This window comes from Hemiscyllium ocellatum, chromosome 4, assembly GCF_020745735.1.
Source record: "Hemiscyllium ocellatum isolate sHemOce1 chromosome 4, sHemOce1.pat.X.cur, whole genome shotgun sequence".
Classification (NCBI taxonomy): Eukaryota; Metazoa; Chordata; class Chondrichthyes; order Orectolobiformes; family Hemiscylliidae; genus Hemiscyllium; species Hemiscyllium ocellatum.
In genome coordinates, this window is record NC_083404.1 from 97789963 (window position 1) to 97806166 (window position 16204).

Here is a 16204-nt window from a genome sequence, read left to right on the forward strand (position 1 = left end):
TTACAACCTTTAAATAACGCGGTGCTGGAAAAGCACAGCCATTCAGGCAGCATCCGAGAAGCAGGATAATTTACATTTTGGGCATACGCCCTTCATCAGGAACCCTGACAGATGTGTACACTTTTGGTTTTTAAAATATTAAATCATTTTTGAAGGGAAACAACATCTGTGAACGATCATCATCCTCCACCTACATCAGTAGTATTCGTCAGTGCTTATGGAAGTGTCAGTTGGCAACAGTCTCTGATAATTACACCTCCAGTCTTTGCAGTTGTCCATTGTCTTTAATGGAATGTTGAATACAGAGATAACTTGTTAACTGAATATCTTTCAAAAGTTCATATCGGTGATGGTCCTCAGACATATAGGTGATGGCCCTATGACAGCAGATTGCACTTGCAATTACAGATTTTACAACCTTTAAATAACGCGGTGCTGGAAAAGCACAGCCATTCAGGCAGCATCCGAGAAGCAGGATAATTTACATTTTGGGCATACGCCCTTCATCAGGAACCCTGACAGATGTGTACACTTTTGGTTTTTAAAATATTAAATCATTTTTGTACTTAGATTTCATGTCACATATTTTTTGATGTGTATAACTCAAGGGAATGCACTTATGTTCTGCCTTCTTGGACAGTGGCAGTCTGCATCACTATTGTGAACAACAAATAATTTTCTTGCACCAAGTTGATGGTCCTCCAAGAGAGCTAATGTTTGTTTTGGTAGAGTTCCAGGGAATATCCCATAGAGGATAGGTATTAACAGTATCAAGGTAAGTGTCAGATATTTCCCAAACAACTGCAGCTAGCAGGCTCTATATAGTGATGCTATGAATATGACTGTGCATAAAGGGGATGCAGGGGCTGTTTTCTCCCACCATTCAAGCTACACTTTAGTAATATTTGCAAGCAATGAGGTACCCTACCAAATAATTTTGACCCTCTTCATAAGAACATACAAAATATCAATAGGAGTAAGTCATTTGGCATCTTAAGATGGTTCCGCTATGCAAATTGATCTGTTTATGGCTACAACTCCCTTTTTCTGCTTGTCATCTTCCCCAACCCCCAAAAACTCTTCAAGATCAAAACCTGTCTAACTCAGTCATAGGCATTTTCAGTGACTCGTCTTTGCTGCTGTCTGTATTACATCATTCCAAAACTGAACAACCCTCTGAGAGAAGAAAGATCTCTATCTTAAATGGGAGGCCCACTGTTTCCTCTACTTGATTGCCCCATGAACATTCTCACAACATTCAACATGTCAAACTCCATAGAATTTTAACTGTTTCCAAAGATCAACATTCATTCTTCTAAAATCCAATGAGTAGAGGCCCAACCTGTTAAATCTTTCCTCATAAGACAACCCCTTCATCTCAGGAAGCAACCTGGTGACCCTTCCGTGAACTGCCTTCAAAGCAAGCACATCCTTCTTTAATTAGGAATTTTGAAACTATACACAGTGGCGTGGTCTCACCAATAAGTTGCAATTACTTCCCTTCTTTTATGTTTCATCTTCTTTATGATAAAGACCAACATTCCATTTACCTTCCTCGTTACCCATTGTTCGAAATGTCAACTCTCCTGCTCCTTGGATGTTGCCTGACTGGTTGTGTTTTTCTAGTGCTGCACTTTTTGACACTAATTACCCATTGTATCTGCTTACGTTTTCTGATTGGTGTCTAAGGGCACACAGATCCTGTTCCATAGCCCCTCTAAAGTCTCTCTATTTAAATAATATTCTGATAAAAGCTAAACACTATGGGTGCGAGAGATCTGCAACAAGAGCAGAATGTGTTGGAGAGATTCAGCAGGTCTGACAGCATCTGTGGAGAAAGAAACAGAGTTATTATTTTGAGTCCTCAGCACTTTCTGATAATCTAACCTATTGATAAAGTGACAAAGGATTGTTTGGCTCTGTGTCGACAGAACATGGCTTTACTCTTGTCACAAGTTATTTTGGTTCCCAGATCAAACTATTTATTCATCAGTCTGATAATAGACAGAGGCTCTGATTAGAAGATGGGGACATTCCATGTACAATGGAATCTTTGTTCTGAGCATTAAGTGGCTTGAATTTGTCACGCTTTCTGATGTACTTAGCAAAATGGATGATACAACACGTGACCAATACACCAGAGTATTGTTCATGTTGTGCAATAAGATTCAATTGTAAGATCTTTTCCCATGCAGAATTTTGGACAACATCCACTTAGCACTTCAGCCTCAGATTTTGCACTGATGCAAATATTCCTGTTTTGTAGCTTCACTGTTTGTGTGGACTACTCCCTTTTAGGTATGTCTGATGCTGTTCTTGGCATAACTCCGACATTCTTTGTTGGACCAGGGAATGATCCCTGGCTTGATTGAAATGGTTGAGTGGGGGATATGCCAGAACCTTGTGTTGGAACATGATTCTGCCACTCACAGTCCACAACACCTCGTGGATACCTACTCTCAAATTGCTACATCTGTTCAAAGTCGATCCCATTCAGCATGACCACATGCCAAACAGATCGTGCCATACAGCATGATATAAGGTATTATCAGTGTGAGACTGGACTTCATCTCCACAAGGATGTTACTTACCAGATTAGATTCCCTACAGTGTGGAAACAGGCCCTTCGGCCCACCAAGTCCACACTGAGCCTCTGAAGAGCAACCCACCCAGACCCATTTCCCTCTGACTAATGCAGCTAACACCATGGGCAATTTAGCATGACCAATTCACCTGACCTGCATATCTTTGGACTGTGGGAGGAAACCAGAGCACCCAGAGGAAACCCACGCAGACACGAGGAGAATGTGCAAACTCCACACAGTCGCCCGAGGCTGGAATTGAACCTGGGACCCTGGTGCTGTGAGGTAGCAGTGCTAACCACTGAGTTGTGATGATCACTTTTACAGTGCTGTCACGGGCAGATGCATTAGCAGGCACACTGGTGAGGAGGATGTCTAGTAAGTTTATCCCTTTTGTTGCTACATACCCAGTCCAGCAGCCATGATCTTTAGGACCTGACCAGTTTGATCATTAGTGCTGCTGTCATAACACTCTGTGATAGATGTTGAAATCCACAGCACATTCTATGCCCTTCCTACCCTCAGTGCTTCCTCCAAGTGTTCTTCAACATGCATGAGTATTGATTAATCAGCCGAGGGAGTATAGTATGTGGTAACCAGCAGAATGTTTCCTTCTCCATGTTTGACCTGATGCCATGAGACTTTCTAGTGTCTGGAGTGAATGTTGAGGACTCCCAGGCAACTCTGTCCCAACTAACCACCATTGTAGTGCCACTGCTTTGCAACCTATCCTGCTGATGAGAAAGGAAATATCCAGGGATGGTGATGGTGGTGTCTGTGACATGGTAAGTTTTGATTCCACAAATATGTCACGCTGTTGCTAGTCTGTGATTATTCCCAATTTTGGAATAAGCTCCAAATGTTAGTAAGGAGGACATTGAAAATTGAGAGGACTGTTCTTTTGCTGTTGTCCTTTCCAGTGTCTTTGATGCCCTCAGGTTAAATCACCACCAGTCGCTTCTCTCTCTAATAAGAGAACAGCCCCTATCGCAGGAAGCAAAGAGTGTGGATAAATGAGTGATATTCTGGTTGGCAGTCAGTGACTCGTGGTGTGCCTCAAAGATCGGTGTTGGGACTGCAATTATTCAAAATTGGCATGGATGATTAGGAGTTGGGGACTGCTTGTAATGTGTCAAAGTTTGCAGATGACACTACGATGAATTAAATTGAATTGAATTTAATGTCACGTGTACCGAGGCACAGTGAAAAGCTCTGTCTTGCGAGCAATACAGGCAGATCACGTTGTTAAATAGCATAGATAAGTAAATAATAGGTAAACAGCGGCAAAGACCAAGACACAGGCACAGGCAAATGCTAAGAGTTTGTGAGTCCATTCAGTATTCTAACAACAGTAGGTAGAAACTGTTTCAAAATCGGCTGGTGCGTGTGTTCAGGCTTCTGTACCTTCTTCAGATGGTATAAGTTGTAGAAAAGCATTGCCAGGGTGGGATGGATCTTTAGGAATGCTGGCAGCCTTTTCTTGACAGCAGGCTGGTAGACAGATTCTATAGATGGGAGGTTGGCCTTTGTGATCGTCCGGACTGAGTTCACCACTCTCTGTAACCGTCTCTGATCTTGAGTGGTACAGTTGCCATACCAAGTAGTGATACATCCAGACAGTATGCTCTTGATGATGTGCCTATAAACATTGGCAAAGGTATTCGCCGTCATGCCAAATTTTCAGCTGCCTGAGGAAGAGATGTTGTTGGGCCTTTGCAACCAGTGCGTCCATATGAAGAGTCCAAGAAAGCTTGTTGTTGATGACCACTCCCAGGAGCTTGACACTTTCCACTTGTTCCACCTCTGTGCTGTTAATGTGTTGGAGGGCATGAGTAACATCCTGCCAAAAGTTAATGATGAGTTCCTTTGTTTTGCCGGCATTGAGAGCTAGGTTGCTCTCACTGCACCATTTTTCCACGTCTTCCACCTCCTGTCTGTAGTTGTTTCGTCGTCATCTGAGATTTGACCGACTATTGTGGTGTCATTAGCGAACTTTGTAAATGGTATTAGTTTGGTATTTGGCAACACAGTTATGGGTAAACAGTGGGTACAGTAGGGGGCTGAGTACGCACCCCTTGGGGGGCTCCAGTGTTGAGTGTTAGTGAGGATGAAATGTTGTCCCAATGGCAGAGCAAAGTGTTCAGAGGACTGCAAAACTTTGCAGAGAAACATGGATACTTTGAGAGAATGGGCAAAGGTCTGAGAGATGGAATACAATGTTAATATATATATGAAGTCATCTATTTTGTTCAGAGTAACAGTTAAAAGGATTATTTTGTTTTAGATTTTGAATAGTAAAAGGTTGCAGCATGCTGCTATGCAAAGAGACCTGAATGTCCTTGTGCATGAATCACAGAAGGTTGGTCTGCAGGTACAACAAGTAATTAGGAAGGCAAGTAGAATTTTGTCTTTCATTGCTAAAGGGATTGCGTTTAAAAGCAGGGATGTTATGTTGCAGCTGTACAGGGCACTGTTGAGGCCACATCTGGAGTACTGTGTGCAGTTTTGGTCTCCTTACTTGAGAAAGGACGTACTGGTACTGGAGGAGGTGCAGAGGAGGTTCACTACAATGATTCTAAAGTTGGGGGTTGGCTTTTGCAGAGAGACTGAGTAGACTGGGATTATATTCATTGAATTCCGAAAAATGAGGGGAGATCTTGTAGAAACATAAAATTGTGAAGGGAATAGGTAAGATAGATGTAGAGAGGACTATTCCACTGGCAGATGAAACTAGGGCAAGAGGGCATAGCCTCAAGATTAGAGGGAGCAGATTTAGGACTGAATTGAGAAGGAACTTTTTCACCCAGAGGGTTGTAAGTCAATGGGATTTCTTGCACAGTGCATTAGTTGATACTACTTCAGTAAATATTTTAAAAGCTAAGATAGTTTTTTTTTTGAACAATAAAGAAATTAAGGGATACAGTGAGAGTGTGGGTAAATGGATCTGAGTCCACAAGAAGATCATCCATGACCTTATTGAATAGCGGAACAGGCTTGAAGGGCCAGATGGCCTACTCCTACTCCTAGTTCTTATGTTCTTATGAATCCCACCATGGTGAATGGTGAAACATTTAATGGTGACCCCAAAATCATTGTTGATTATCAGAAAGCAAAGTAGTTTACTAATGTCTTTTTCAGGAAGTAAACTGCCATCCTTACCTGGTCTAACTCTTCTTCAGGACTGAAGAAGGGTTACACCTGAAACGTTGACTTCTACACATCCTGATGCTGCCTGGTTTGCTGTGTTCTTCAATCTCCGACCAATCTGCTTTGGATTCCAGCATCTGCAGTATTTTTGTCCTTACGTGGTCTGGCTTACATGTGACTCCAGACCCAAAGCAATGTGGTTGACTCTTACCTGCCCTCTGGGCAACTAGGGATAGGCAATGAATGCTTGTCTAGCCAGTGATGCCCACATCTCATGAACGAATTTTTTAAAAAACCTTTTCTTCCCTAAAGGGTATTTAGTGAACCTAGATGGATTTTTTCTAACAATTGACATCATTAGACTCTTAATTCCAGATTTTTCTTAAATTCAAATTTCACTGTCAGCTGTGGTGGGTTTTCACCCAGGTCCCCAAAGCATTATCTGACTCTCTTGATTAATGACCTCTCCATTTGTCCTAATTGTATTCAACAAGACCAAATATGTTGAATTTTGAAAGCTCCAATGATCACCTGCAATTTGTAGAGAGTTAAAAATTAATATGTGTAGATATTTTTACAACTGTGTATTATGAAAGCAATATTGATATATATGTAATGCATAAGATTTAGTATTTTCAGAAAGTCACTTAAATACTCCTGCCAAACATGGAAATATCCCCATTCTGTGAAGTCCATATCCTATGTTTCCTGCTAAAAGACACAAAATAATTCACTGTTAGGTCAAACCACAGATTTTTATTATGCTGAATATGAGGTTTGTCCTTCCCACTGATGCCAGATTAATGGATATTTCTACTTGACCTGCTGCAATATTGTCAAATGCTAGAATGGGCACTTGAGTCCTACTAAATGTACTACTTACCACAAGAGCAACTAATTTCATTTCTTCTAACACACTGTTAAACCTGTCAAGTCCCTTTACATAAATCCAGCATGAAACGAGCAGAAATTCGAGTGAAATGTCAATTTATGCATTTATCTGGGGCTTCTGCAGGTCTTCTGCCAAAGCTAAGATAGAAGATGATGTCCTTATGGAAACTCAGATCTCACATCTTTATTACCAATGATTAAAATTTTAATCTAGATTAAGAAATGTGCATGAAATACTTTTACAGAGTAAGTATTAATTCTCTGAAATTTAATCCCAAGCACTAGGGTATTTCCAAGAAAGCTATTTAATATAAATCGAATTTGACTTATGTACTCACTTAAAACTGGTGGCTTTGATGTTAAATGTTTTGCTATGTTTATAGTGGCAAAGAACAGCTAAAATGCTTGCTTTTGTTTCCTGCATACTTGGAACTACATATGGGTAATTGGAGCTTTGGCAGTTTGAAACCACATCGCAAACTGTAACCATAAAATTTTCTGAATAAGAAGATTGGAGAAACTACTTATCTAAAACCCCAATTGTGGAAAACTATGATTCACAAACTACTGGTTTGCTGTGTTCAATTGTGGAACTCCACAAGGAATATTGGCTGTGCCCCAGTTGGCTGATTTTCTAATATCTGTAAATTTTTTGTCATCTAATGAGCAATGTAAGTAAAAAATGATAAATACTTAGGAAATTTTGTTTATAAAACGTGAGTCATGACAGACAAATTGTAAGAGGTTTTTGAGCAAATAAGGTATATGCAATGAAAAATTGCAGTAGGTAATATGTATATAGATGTTCAAATGGTTTGATAAACATGGGAGACTTATGATTATATGATGGGCATATGTTATTAAAGTAAGTGTGACAGCTGGATAAAGAATAGAAAGCGAGTAATGGATGCTTGTGAGACAAGCAGGATCACAAAATGTCAGGGTTTTAAATATTGTTTTTCTCAATATGTTTAAATGATTTGGACCCAGGTTATAGAGGTTGCAGTATCAAAATTTATAGATAATGAAAACATAGGAAGTGTCACTAACTGAAAAGGATTATGACCTACGTTAAGAGGAAATAAGTCAGTTTGATTTAGTGTCAAATGAAATTTTATGAAGAAAAGGTGAAAAAGGAATGAATATCTAAAAAGTCTTATGAAAAGTGTGCTGCCTGGATTCATTTAAATACTAATAGTATGCAACAGGTATGCATGAGAGAGCATTCTGAGTGTGAAATTCCACAAACATCATGGGCATGGACAAAAGAAAAGGATGTTTGTTCATTTCTGAGATCTTAAAAACAATATAAAATGCTTTTAATTTTATCAGCTTTTTAAAGTAACTTTCCATCAGAATTTCCTGGAGAGCTGTATAATGATTTGTATCAAGATGGAAAAGGTGTAACTCTTCCTTGTATATTGAACTGTTTGTTGCTGCATTTTTCTTTCATTACGTATAGAATAAAGGATATCATTCCATCTTTCAAAATTAAGGTCTTGTATAGCTGGTCCTAACCTGCAAATACTGAACTGGCAATTAGGAACCATTTTTTTGTGGAGCAGTATATCCCTGAATTATCCACTCAAATTTATTTTGTGCCTTTCAGTATCTCTGTGTAATGGGACCTCCAGCAATGAGTGCTAAATGGTGATAGAAGGCACTGAGCAAAGAATCTGAGCAGTTCAGTGGGAGCTCCACCAATTGAGATGCCAAGTTTTCTGGATGAGCACATGGGGCATTTTATTATGAAGGGAAAACATTACTCCTGATGATGAGGAAATCTGAGTGATAAAGGCGTGATTCTGACCAAAGGTAGAGAGGGAACTATGTGGCTTCCCTGGAATAGCTGCTTATTAAAAGAGATTTATGTAAGTCTGGTTGCCTTATTTTGCAACTTACTGAGGAAATTGGAGAATGCTGCAGTTGTAGTTGGGAAAGGATGTATGAACTGTATTACATCACAGATCATTGTAGGATTTGGGCTCTAGCATGTGAAGATTCCTTTTGCACCCTGAAGCAGAAACTTGTCTCATCACCTGTATTTGGCTACCAGGATTTCCAAATCCCTTTCACACTAGAAACAGATGCCAGTTTGCTTCATCTAAAAGTGATGCTGTCACAGGTTCAAGGGCAGAAAAGAGTGGCTATCAACTGTGCCATTCAGATTCTCAAGCTGAATGAGGAGAATATGGTGAATTACATCTGTCAGAAAGTTGAACTGCAAGCTTTGAGGTGGATTATTTCCAAGAAATTCAGAGACAAGTGAGAAGTTTGAAATGATTGTTGATAGCAGACAGGCTTTTAGAAGATGCAAAGTGAGGAAATCAATGGAGGCCTTAGTGGACTATAGAAAGTGCAGGGAGGAACTTAAGACAGCAATTAGGAGAACAAAGAGTGGGTGAGAAAAAAGCATTGATGAGTAAATTTAGGGAGAATCCCAACATATTCTCTGAGTATATTAAAGGGAAGAGGATAACAAGGGAAAGAGTAGCGTCTACTTGGAAATCTGTGAATGGAGTTAGACGATATTGGTAAGGAGTTAAACAAGTAATTCACTTCTGTCTTCACTCGGATAAGGAGGCTGTAGGGCAGATAGATTGTGAGCCTCTCAAACAGATTGGCATAGGGGTAAGAAAGTATTGAAGATATTAGCAGTCTTAAAAGCGGACAAATTTCCAGGTCCAGATGAGTTATATCCCAACTACTGACTTGATGATGGTAGGAAGGACACTGATGAAGCAGTTGAAGATGTTTGGGCCTAGGATGCTACCGTGGAACTCCTACAGAAATGTCCTGGACCTGAGATGACTGACCTCTAACAACCACGACCATCTTCATGTATGCCAAGTTGACTCCAACCAATGAAGAGTTTGGCCCCTAATACCCATTGGTTCCAGTTTTGCTTGGGCTCCTTGATGCCACACTTGGTCAAACGTGACCTGATGTCAAGGGCTGTCACAATCACCTGACCTCTAGAATTCAACTCTTTTGTTCATGTTTGAACCCAAGTTCTAATGAGGTCAGGTGCTGTATGGCCCTCACAGAACCCAAACTGGGCATCACTGAGTGGGTTATTGCTACTCATGATGACACCATCCGTCACTTTACTGATGATTGAGAGCAGCTAGGGCAGTAATTAGCTGGGTTAGATTTGGCCTGCTTTTTATGAATAGGACATAACCTGAGCAATTTTCCATATTGTCGGGTAGATACCAGTGTTGCAACTGTACTGGAACAGCTTGGCTAGGAGAGCAGCAAGTTCTGGAATACTATTAGGGCCCATAGCCTTTGCAGTATCCAAAGTCTCCAACTGTTTGTTGATATCATATGGAGTGAATCAAATTGGCTGAAGACTGGTACAGCCAGTTCTTCTATAATGTGATGGTTGCATTCTTGAGAAACCCTGCATTATAGAAATATCATGCTTTAGAAACAGCAGATAAAGTGTTGCTATGTAATTATGTTATAGCCGACACACGTTTTAAAAGTTCACGCTGTAGAAATAGCGAGCCTAATTCTTCAATCGTGTTACAGCGATTTCATGTTGATGAAATGCGTGTTATAACAAAACGACCTGCTGGGGACCAGTGGAAGAAGACATGATGCATCATCTATTTGGCACTTCTGGCTGAAGATTGTTGTGAATGTTTCAGCTTCAACTTTTGCACTGCTGTACTGGGCTCTTCCATCATTCATTTGGGGATATTTGTGGAGCCTCCTCATTCAGTGAGTTGTTTAATTGTCCACCACCAGTTTCAACTGGATGTGGCAGAACTGCAGAGCTCAGATCTAATTTGTTGATTGTGAGATCACCTAGCTCCATCTATCACTTGCTTCCGATGCAATTTGACATGCAAATGGTCCTATTTGTTAGCTTTACCAGGTTGAAACCTCATTTTCCAGTATGCGTGGTGCTGCTCCTGACATGCCCACATACACCCTCCATTGAATCAGGATTGATCTCCTGGCTTGATGGTGATAGTTGAATAGGTGAAATGCCAGGCCATGAGATTGCATGTTATGCTCGAGTACAATTCTGCTGCTGTTGATGGCCTATAGCGCCTCATTGATGCGCAGTCTTGAGTTTCTAGATCTGTTTGAAATCTATCCCATTTAGCACGGTGATAATGTTACACAACATAATGGAAGTTATTCTCAATATGAAGGCAGGGCTTCGTCTCTAGAAAGACTTTGCGGTGGTTTTTCTTAATGATAGTGTCTCGGATAAATATATCTGCAACCGGTAGATTGTTAAGGATAGGATCAAGTATATTTTTCCCTCTTGTTCATTTCATCACCACCTGCCGCAGACTCAATCTAGCAGCTATGTCCTTTATGACCTGACCAGTTGATCAGTATTACTGCTGCCAAGCCACTCTACGTGGTATGTTGAAATTCCCCATCTAGAGTACACTTTGCAACCTTACCAGCATCAGTGTTTCAGGTGTTTTTCAACATGGAGGAGGATCAGCTGAGGGAGGATGGTTTGTGGTAATCTGGAGAAGGTTTTCTCATCCATGTTTGCTGTTCTCTTATCTAGGCTGTTCAAGTTGTCTTCATTTTATATTGTAGCTGATGTGAAGCCTAGGTTTGTTTATTACTCTTCCTTGTCCTCCTTTTGCTTAGTACCACTCTTGAGAAATGATTTTAGTTCGCTTGGCTGGATATCATTTACAAATCTAACATAACTAGAAGCAAAGCTTGTCATTAAGTACCATCTGTTTTCTCTCCTCATACACAGAGAGATGAGCTAAGGCAGCTCAATAAAATTGCTTTTCAAATATGTAGACAATTATTTGGCATTAATTTCTAGAGCCCTGAAACCAAGTATTTAATTAAAGTTGAATTTTCTCTGTACTTCCTATCAAATTGATCTCTAAGTTTTGCTAATTTGTTTGAAAAGACGTTTCTTTATAAAGAGGGAAAGAACGTAATAGTAGTGATATATCATGCATGGCCCAGGTAAAATAGTTTTAATCTCTTATCTACTTTCTAGGAACTGTGTGTACTAAGAAACTTGAAAGTATTAGATGTTGCTGGAAATCAATTACATATTTTCCCAACAAAGGTCAGTGTTATTTTATGAATCTAATCTGTTTTACTGTTAAGATGCATTAAATATTTCCTCAACTTCTGAAAGCACAAGTCCTGAAATTCAGAATCTTGTAACCAGCTGCTTGAAATGTGGTAGAGCTACACTTACACCCACTCTTTTGCACTAATGCTAACTTAGCTCACTGAAAGATTTGTGCAAAGTTTGATATTGTTGGGCATGTCAGATGAAAGACTTCCATGAGCAGTTGACATGCTGTGTCTGAGCATGTGTGGATGATGTTACTGTGAGGCTGCCACTGTCGAATGTGGAGTCCAGAACCAGCGGTCACAGGGATATGGAGTAGGCCAGTCTTTTAGGACAGAAATGAAGAGACTCAGAGAGGGTGGGTCTGTGGAATTCTTTGTCACAGAAAGTGACTGAGGCCAAAATATTGAATGTTTTCAAGAGAAGTTAGATATAATTTTTAGGGCTAAAGGGATCAAAGCTATTTGGAAGAAAAAGGAACAGGTTACTGGGTTTGATGATCTTTAATGATCATAGTGAATGGCACAGCAGGCTCAATAAGCTGAATAGCTTACTTCTGCTCCTAAATGTTATGTTCTATATTCAACAATTGGTCATCACTCCACAAACCAATCAGCTACTTGTTGCTGGCCAACTCTCACTTTGGATGCACCCACTCATGCCAGCCTGCCTGCAACCAGCCTGTCCCATTGCTTGAACCAAGCAGAAATTTAAACACCATTTACTATCAGGTATAGTAAGTTTCTTTATAAGAATGCAGCAACCTTATCCACAGACCGTAGCTTCTCAAACAGCCCTTTTCATATTTCAGTCCATATTTAAATTTACAGATAAATTTAAGATTTCTAAAATACTACTAATATTCTTTAACAGCATAATGAGATGCACAATATTACAAGGTTAGGGACATGGAGGAGTGAAGTTAGAAGAGCCTGGTTATACAGGCAAGGATGGTTTCAGTCATGGTGAGAATGATGTAAATGGTGACTTTGAATTCATCTCAACATTTCAATTATCCTGCTGAGAAGGCTTGGATATACTGCGTCAGTAGGAGGGTGAGCACAATACTTGGCTGTAACATGAGCATTCAATAAAGAGTAAACAAAAACTTAATGTTGTTTCTTCCATATTAATAAATGTTTGTAACTCCCCTGTAACCGTCAATATGTGATAACCGTAAGGTTTTCCGGTGTATTCAGCTCTCTGCCTAAGCTTGTCTTAACAAATAGCAATGATGTATATATAAATAAAATGTAACCAATGTAATGTGAAATATTTGCTCTAAAATTTAATTTTGAAAAAAAAACCCATACTACCTTTGTGCTGTTATTCTTGAATTATCTTTATTACAGAATGGGAGTTGCTGGAGATCTTAAAATGCGCAAAGGCAGTTAAGATAAATTCCTGGGATCTGATCAGGTGTTTCCCAGAACTTTCTGGGAAGCTACGGAAGACATTACTGGGCCCCTTTCTACAATATTTGTCTCATCGACTGTCAAGGGTGAGATGCGGGAAGAGTGGAGGCTGGCTAATGTGATGCCATTATTTAAGAAAGGTAGCAAGGAAAAGCCAAGGAACTATAGAAAGGTCAGCTTTACACCAGTGGTGGGTAAATTGTTGGAAGGGATTCTCAGGGATGGGATTTGCATGCATTTGGAAAGGCAAAGACTGATTAGAGATAGTCAACATGGCTCAGTGCATGGAAAATTGTCTCACTAATTTGATTGAGTTTTTTGAAGAGGTAACAAAAATGATTGATGAAGACAGAGTGGTGGATCATAAAGCTATCAACAAGGTTCTGTGTGGTAGACTGGTTAACAAGGTTAAATCACATGGGATCTGGAGGAGCTAGACAATTGGATACAAAATTGGCTTGAAGGTAGGGGACAGAGGGTGTGGTGCTGGTGGAGGGTTGCTTTTCAATGGTGTGCCACAAGGATCGATGTTGGGTTCATTGCTTTTGTCATTTATACAAATGATTTGGATGTGAATATAGGACGTATGTTGACTAAGTTTGCAGATGACACCAAAATAGGTGGTGTAGTGGACAGCGAAGAACATTATCTTAGAGTACAACAAGACCTTGATCAATGGGCTGGGAAGTAGCAGAAGGAGTTTAATTCAGATAAATGTGAGGTAATGTAAGGCAAATCAGGGCAAGACTTATACATTTAATGGTCAGGCCCTGGGGAGTGTTGCCAAATAAACAGACTTAGAGGCACAAGTGCATTGTTTCTTGGACGTGGAGTCACAGGTAGATAGATGGCGAAGGAGGAGTTTGGCACACCTGCCTTCATTGGTCAAAACAATAAGTGTAGGAGTTGGAATGTCATGTTGTGGCGGTACAGATCATTGATGAGGACACATTTAAAATGCTGTATACAATTTTGGTTGCCCTTTTTTAGGAAGGATGTTGTTAAGCTTGGGAGCGTGCAGAAAAGATTTACAAGGGTTTTGCTGGGGCTGGCGGGTTTGTGTTATAGGGCGAAACTAAATAGACTGGAGCATTTTTTTCCCCTGGTGTGTTGGAGACTGAGGAGTGAACTTATAGAGGTTTATAAAATCATGAGGGACATGAATAAGAAAGGTCTTTTTCATTGAGTGGGGGAGTCCAAAGTAGAGGGCATAAGTTGAAGGTAAGAATGGAAAGATTTAAAAAGGATCGGACAAGCAACTTTTTCATTCAGAAGATAGTGTACATATGGAACAAGCTGCCAGAAGAAGTGGTGGAGGCAGATACAATTTCAACTTGTAAAAGTCATCTGGATGGTTATGTGAATACGAAGGATTTAGAGGGTTAAATAGGCTAAATGCTGGTAAATGGGACTAGGTCAGATTGAGATGTCTTGTCAGCAAGGACAAGTTGCACTGAGGGATCTGTTTCCATGCTGTTTAACTCTATTAATGGCAATGGAATTGCACAGGAAAAGTTTGGTTGTGTTGCAGAATCTCATTGTTTAACCAGGAGTCTCTTTCATAGCTCATCTCTTGCTGAATATTGTTGTGGTGGTATTCATCACTGTAAAGCATTCTCTGCCATGAAATCACAAGTGTTTACTGTGGATGCTAACAGAACTTTAAACTCTTATATATTTTGTTTTAATTGTACTTTTATAGGAAATGTGTAAAAGCAAGAGAGCAATACACCTCCCACTACACTGTCAAGCTGTTGACAAAAGCTGTCCACGTGACCATAAGAAATGTACGTTGATTGAAGAGTTATAATATATAAATATAGCAAAGTAAATATATATACGCTTACCAAAGATGCTTTTTATTTTGTACTTTTGAAGTTACTGCACCTTAAACTGGAAGAATTCTACTATGAACAGAATCCTCTTTTGGAAAAGGATCTTATTGCGTCAACACAAATGAATGAAGTTTTAACTCTTCAGGTAATTATTAAAGATTGCTAGAGATATTTCTGAGACTCATTTTGGTTAGACCATGTTTTCATTTAGAAAGGTAAAACAGTAGTAAGCTAGTCTCCTTTTCACTAAAATAAGTAAATGAGCTATTAATTTGTACTTAAACTGCTTCAGAATTTTTTGAATGAACAAAATTTAGTTGATTCTGAGATTATGCAATTCAAATGATAAAGTGACATATAAATTAACAGTTCAATTTCAAATAATGCACTTCAGTTCAACATACATGATTGTATCAAATAAGCCTACATGATATTGGCCCGAGTCAAAAAATAAACTTGTTAGTACAGTGACCCTGTGCCCTTGAAATTCCACTTCTCAAAATCACAAGGTATATAAAAGTAGCTATATTTCTAACATCAACATATCTGTCCAGTGAGAAGTAGCAGTGTTTGGTTCAAATTGTTCTAATGCTCAGTAAATGTAGAAACAGTAATATGTGCTTACTCTTTAACTGAACCTGACACTTCATAAGAAATACCACCGTATATAATAAAAACTATGGAAAAATTCCTTTGCTGTTGATCAAGATTGAGCCTATCTTCTGCCAATGACTTTATGTGATATCATTCTCCACTTGGTGTCAGTAGGTTAGGCTAACACCATTAAGAAGGATTGGTTGCGGCAAATCTACACAAGGCATCCAAGATGATTTAGTCACCCTGTAGCATAGATGTGCCAGCAGTGTGGGTTTTGCAAATTGTAATTCAATGTTATGGCGAATGGCAACATATTTTCCATTCATTCATGGGATGTAGGGGTCGCTGCATTTATTGCCCATCCAAGTGAGTTGGTGATGGTGAGTTGCCTTCTTGAGTTGCCTCGTGGTGGTAAGTTGCTTCCTTGAACCGCTGCAGTCCATTTGATGTAGGTACATCCACAATGCCATTAAGGAGAGAGTTTTAGGATTTTGATACAGTGTCAAGCCGTACATTTTCAAGTCATGATAGACAGAGGCTTGGAGGGGAATGTGCAGGTGGTGGGATTTCCATGTATCTGCTGCCCTTGCCTTAGATACTAGTAGTAGAAGGTGCTGTCGAGGGAGCATTGGTGAATTTCTGTAGTTTGTCTTA

At 39.7% G+C, this 16204-nt stretch overlaps 1 protein-coding gene across 1 annotated transcript in view; it reads left to right on the forward strand.

Annotated features, from left to right (window-relative positions):
• The window catches only part of lrrc69 (leucine rich repeat containing 69), an 87001-nt gene that overhangs the window by 37108 nt on the left and 33689 nt on the right, over positions 1 to 16204 (forward strand). The window contains exons 6-7 of the mRNA XM_060824040.1: positions 11620 to 11691; positions 14997 to 15098. Of these exons, the coding sequence (XP_060680023.1) occupies positions 11620 to 11691; positions 14997 to 15098 (174 nt within the window). The remainder of the gene's footprint in view (positions 1 to 11619; positions 11692 to 14996; positions 15099 to 16204) is intronic.